Source organism: Helianthus annuus, chromosome 17 (assembly GCF_002127325.2).
Source record: "Helianthus annuus cultivar XRQ/B chromosome 17, HanXRQr2.0-SUNRISE, whole genome shotgun sequence".
Taxonomy (NCBI): Eukaryota; Viridiplantae; Streptophyta; class Magnoliopsida; order Asterales; family Asteraceae; genus Helianthus; species Helianthus annuus.
In genome coordinates this window covers 22039186-22044062 of record NC_035449.2, presented here as the reverse complement: position 1 = coordinate 22044062, position 4877 = coordinate 22039186, and the positions used below count along the sequence as shown (strand labels likewise).

At 36.5% G+C, this 4877-nt stretch overlaps 2 protein-coding genes across 2 annotated transcripts; both read right to left on the bottom strand.

Moving 5' to 3' along the window:
- Positions 1-286: 286 nt before the first annotated feature.
- On the bottom strand, positions 287-1068 carry LOC110923846. The gene is made up of 2 exons (XM_022167903.1): positions 430-1068; positions 287-352 (listed from the first exon to the last, which is right to left on the bottom strand). The coding sequence occupies exons 1-2, from the start codon at positions 1066-1068 to the stop codon at positions 287-289; spliced, it is 705 nt and encodes a 234-aa protein (XP_022023595.1).
- Positions 1069-3414: 2346 nt separating this feature from the next.
- LOC110923845 lies at positions 3415-4167 on the bottom strand. The gene is made up of 2 exons (XM_022167902.1): positions 3609-4167; positions 3415-3554 (listed from the first exon to the last, which is right to left on the bottom strand). Exons 1-2 carry the CDS (start codon positions 4165-4167, stop codon positions 3415-3417), a joined length of 699 nt encoding a protein of 232 aa, XP_022023594.1.
- Positions 4168-4877: the final 710 nt, after the last annotated feature.

Genomic DNA, 4877 nt, shown 5'->3' with positions numbered 1-4877 from the left:
GCCGCTGAGAGGCGGTTTCACCACGATACCCATAACCACTTTATCCAGGTACTACAACCACAACCACCTCCACTCTCCGGTCTTTCATATTTGTGCTTTCATTGGATTAATGTGCTAAAAGTTTGGGGGTTTTTTAGAGAGAAAAATAGGGTTTTCAAAGAGAGATAGAAGCTAGAGATTCAGAGAAAAAATTCTTGGAACTTGGTGAGCAATTGTGGTAGGTAAAGGGAGACGGTGGTAATTCAAGAGAGAGAGTGAATGGTGGCAGTTTTGTTTGATTTTTTTTTTAATGGCAACTAAAACTTTCATTAAAAAACACAGTCATAACATCCAAAACAAACCCAGCCATCAACTGGATAAACACAGAACCAAAAAAAAAAAAAAAAAAACAAAAACAAAAATAAGCCAAAACCAAAGTTACAACATTACATTAAAATCCCACCATTCCTGTCTTGTTAGTGAGCCGTGTTTTGACCTTAGCTTCACGCCTAGATAAGATGCCTCCTTTATTTCTTCTATGACCGTCTGAACTTTACCTTGTCTACCTTTGAAGACCTTTTCGTTTCTAGTTTTCCACAAAATCCATATAGTTTGAATTATTACTGCATAAATCGCTTTCCGCACGCCTTTGCTTCGTTGAACTTCACTCGTCTCCACCAGTAGATCAGTCAAGCTTCCTTCTACGTTTACCATCGGTATTTTCAGCCAATTCGTCACCAATTCCCAAGTTCTTTCAGCGAAATTACACCTGAGTAATATATGAGCTGCAGATTCCTCGGCCGCACCGCAAGTTTTACAAACTGTGTCCAGCGAGTTTATTCCCCTGTTTCTTAGAGCCACAGCAGACGCAATCTTTTCTTCAATCGCACGCCACACAAACATTGTGCATTTTCCGGTTACCCAATTGTTCCAGCTAAATACATAAGCTGCAGAATTTAAATCTAACTGCTGACCTAATGTTGTCTTCACATCCTTTACGCTAAATTCCTGCTGCTCGTTTTTCCAATACCACACATCGCTACCTTGAACTGTCGCCTGAGTTTGTAGACATCCCTTAAGATTTTCCATTTCTTGTTTTTCTTCTTCGCTTGTTGGAGTTTTTGACCATACCCAATCCCATATTCTACCCCCATTTACTGTTCAATAATTATCATACACCTTTTCTTTTTTCTTTACGGCTAACGAATATATATTCGGAAATTGCATTTTCAATGATTCGTTACCTAACCACGTGTCAATCCAAAATAGTGTTTTATCTCCCGGGCCCACTTTACTTCTCAAATTTGTGTTGATATTGATATTATTTTTCATAAAATCCTTTACAATCTCACCGATATTTTCATACTCCCGTCATAGACTTTTTAAACGGTATCGATTCTATTTTCCTTTTACTAGCATGGATTCTATTTTCCTTTTACTAGCATGGATCGAAGTAATAACTTTTACCCATAGACTTTCCGGCAGTTTTGTTTGGTGGTTTTAAAAATCCAGCTGTACATATAACCTAATAATATATATTTAAAAATCCTGATAAAAATTATAAATTCTTAAAATTCGGAATCGTAATTAATTACTGTTCTCAGAATTATAAAAAGTACTATTTTAAAATCATGTATCCTCACTTTGACTTTGTAGTTTCTCTTTTGATAAAAAAAATGAAAAAAAAATACCTGTACATATTACAGATATACAATATTTCTAATTTTTATGTTATCGAAAATAGAATATTTAGGTTATTTTTATAAGATATGTTAAAATAATGTTTTTATTAAGTGAGATCATCGTGACTTTCGAGACGTGTATAGATTTTTTAAATTTGATTGAAATCCTATACTAACAAACGTGAACCACTATGTGTAATTATTTGTTAAATTTGATTGAAATCCTATACTAACAAATGTGAACCACTAAGTGTAATTATTTGCAAAAAAAAACAAAAAAAAAAACTAAGTAATTATTGTACCATATTAATGTCACGGATGTAACGTGTGTGAAAAGTCATGTTATGCATGGACATTAAATGTTAATGTCATCATCGTAACCCGTGTAACGTAGACGTAAACACGTTGTTGCCGCCGCAACGCGCGGCATGGTAAAAATTCTAGTATTAATTATTTGGTAACGGTAGTGAGGAGTATAAAGAAATTGTATTTCCATCAATATTAATAATACCATATAGTTGTCGATATGTATGTAAAACTGTTACATATTCATTAATTTATAAAAAAGACAATATAATGATGGAATTAATGTTAGTTGTAATGAAAATATGAGTTTTAATATGTAAATTTTCATTTTGAAACAAACGGTTTAATTCTTGGCATAGTATGAAAGAATATGTAATAGAATATTATATAATTAGTTATTGATTCCGTTAAAAAAAAAAAAAGTTATTGATTGTATCATTTAATGTAAAGATATCTTTACATTAAATGATACAATCAATAACTAATTACACAATATTCTATTATAGTATGTGATGTCTATCTCTCTATATATACCAAGACATTGTTAAACCTTAAACTTGTCTGCGTTGTGAAACTAAGCTGGCTTCACAATATCGTGGGTGCAATGCATAACCTCTTTACTCTACTCACATTACTGTCTTTGATTAGGGTATAAGGAGTGGTTAAACAGTTTAGAGTGGCAAAACATTGAACCGACCAATCAGAGCGTGCCATGTCAATTTGGCAAAAGTGTTTAAACTTTGCTGAAAAGTGTTGGCATTGGTTTAAACACTTGCTGAAGTGGTAAACTTTTATGATTATTTTTTTTTTTTTGCAATAATTAATTTAATATAAATAAATAAAAAACAATAAACTTTCATAATAAATTAAATTAAAAACATCAAAGTTACACTAAATTAAAAAACAATAAAATTACATTAGCATGAAACAATTTAAACTAGTCTTCGTCGGAATCGGCCAAAAGATGGGGCAAATCTTGACTTGCGAGATGATCTATGAGATCGTGTTTGAGTCTCCAATGGGTGTCTTCATTCAACAATTCGCCCAACACCGTATCGTCTAGAGCCGGCTCGACCGGAGGATCCCGAATGTGCACCGGTGCTATCGCCTTTCCATCGTCTTTCAAAATCATGTTGTGTAAAATAATACACGTGTACACGACATTCCTAATTTTTTTAACCGATCTTGCTCGCATCGGTCGACTCAATACACCTCATTTCCCCTTCAAAACACCAAAAGCCCGTTCGACGTCTTTCCTTGCCGCCTCATGTTGCCTCTTGAATTTCTTTTCGTTTACTTCGTGAGGGTAAGGGATAGACTTCACAAACACGGACCACGAAGGGTAGATTCCATCCACGAGCAAATAACCACGTTTGTATAAATGGTTGTTAACGTAAAATGGACATTTTGGCGCGGTTCCATTTCGTTCCGTTAAAAATAACGGAGATTATTGTAGAACATTGATATCGTTTTGAGAACCCGGTGGACCGGCAAAAGCATGCCAAAACCATAAGTCTTGAGAAGCAACCGCTTCGAGCATAATAGTCGGGTATCTATGATCTCCTCGCATGTATTGGCCTCGATACTCTGTCGGACAAAAACGCCAAACAAAATGGGTGCAATCAAGGCTACCGAACATACCTGGAAGGTGATGTTTTTCCTCATGAGCTTGGTATAAAAGTGCCATGTCGTGGCTTGTCGGTCTACGTAAGAACTCTGGACCATATATTTTGCAAACCGTGTCACAAAAATATTCTAGGCACTCGCGGGAAGTTCTTTCGGCCATATGCAAGTACTCGTCGTTCTCGTCTGGAGTGTTTCCAGTTGCGAGCTGTTTAATAGCCGATGTCACCTTTTGCAAGGGCGTAAAGCCCTTCCTACCTCGCGCATCGGGGGCCTCTACAAACCACGGGTCGTTCTCTTCCACATCGGACACAATTTGTAGAAACAAACGTTTCGACATACGGAACCTATGCCGAAAGATATCTTCGTTGTACTTCGGGTCTTCGACAAAATAATCCGCCATGAGTGTCTCATGCCCCTCCTCACGTTGACGTTCAATATATCTCCTTCGGTTAGATGTGCCGGTATCTTGAAGTTCGGCTTCTTCGATGAGATTTTGAAAAAAAAGAATGCTACTATCGGATGAATCGTCGCTACTCATGGGTGGGAACCATAACGGGGGGAGGTCATCCGCCATTTTGTAAAATAAACTTTTAGAATGAATTGGTTTGTATGAGTATTTGGAAAGTATATGGTTAAATGGTGTGTGTTATATATATATAGAGTTTAATTTAAAAAAAAAAATATTTTTTTTTTATTTTGAACGGTCATATGACCGTTGGAGTGGGGCCCCCTCTAAAGCTTTCTCCTTTCTCGCTCGGTAATGCCTCACCGCCGATGAACTTTTGCCGCACTCATTGTTGGTTGGCGGCGGTGTTTGCCGCGCGGCAAACAGCTTTGCCGCCCCCAACTCTCATCCACACCGTATCCCCTTACTTCTGTAACTCATGCATGCTTTCTTACTGCAAAATGGAATCTTTATGTTATAAGTAATATTGAAGATGATATTGTCGCTCATATTAAATCAGGAGATGATGATCTTGGTAATCATACAATTCCATTTAATGGGAATTACAATTGGTCATTTTGTGACAGGATTGATGGCCATACTCTTTTCTATGGCTACTTTTGGTGGGGTTCAAAATTCACGTCCTTGGCTTTGTTCGATAATGAGCTTCGAGGCCCGTGCGCTCTAAGCAAAGAGAGTGGTCAACATTGTTATTGGTTGGTACGACCGGATGGATTTTATGTATCCGCATATAACAGAACTTTTGCTGACAATTTGTGGACGTTTAAAAAACATTGGGATGAATAAAAGTTTCATATTTTCAGCCATTGAATTGAAAT

Bases quoted from the DNA above. Each gene is read 5' to 3' on its own strand.
- LOC110923845 (XM_022167902.1), bottom strand. From the start codon at position 4,167: ATGGCGGATGACCTCCCCCCGTTATGGTTCCCACCCATGAGTAGCGAC. The intron at 3,555-3,608 runs GTATGTTCGGTA...TTTGTCCGACAG, and splicing joins GGAAAAACATCACCTTCCAG to AGTATCGAGGCCAATACATG.
- LOC110923846 (XM_022167903.1), bottom strand. From the start codon at position 1,068: ATGGAAAATCTTAAGGGATGTCTACAAACTCAGGCGACAGTTCAAGGT. The intron at 353-429 runs GTAATGTTGTAA...GTGTTTATCCAG, and splicing joins AGGAATGGTGGGATTTTAAT to TTGATGGCTGGGTTTGTTTT.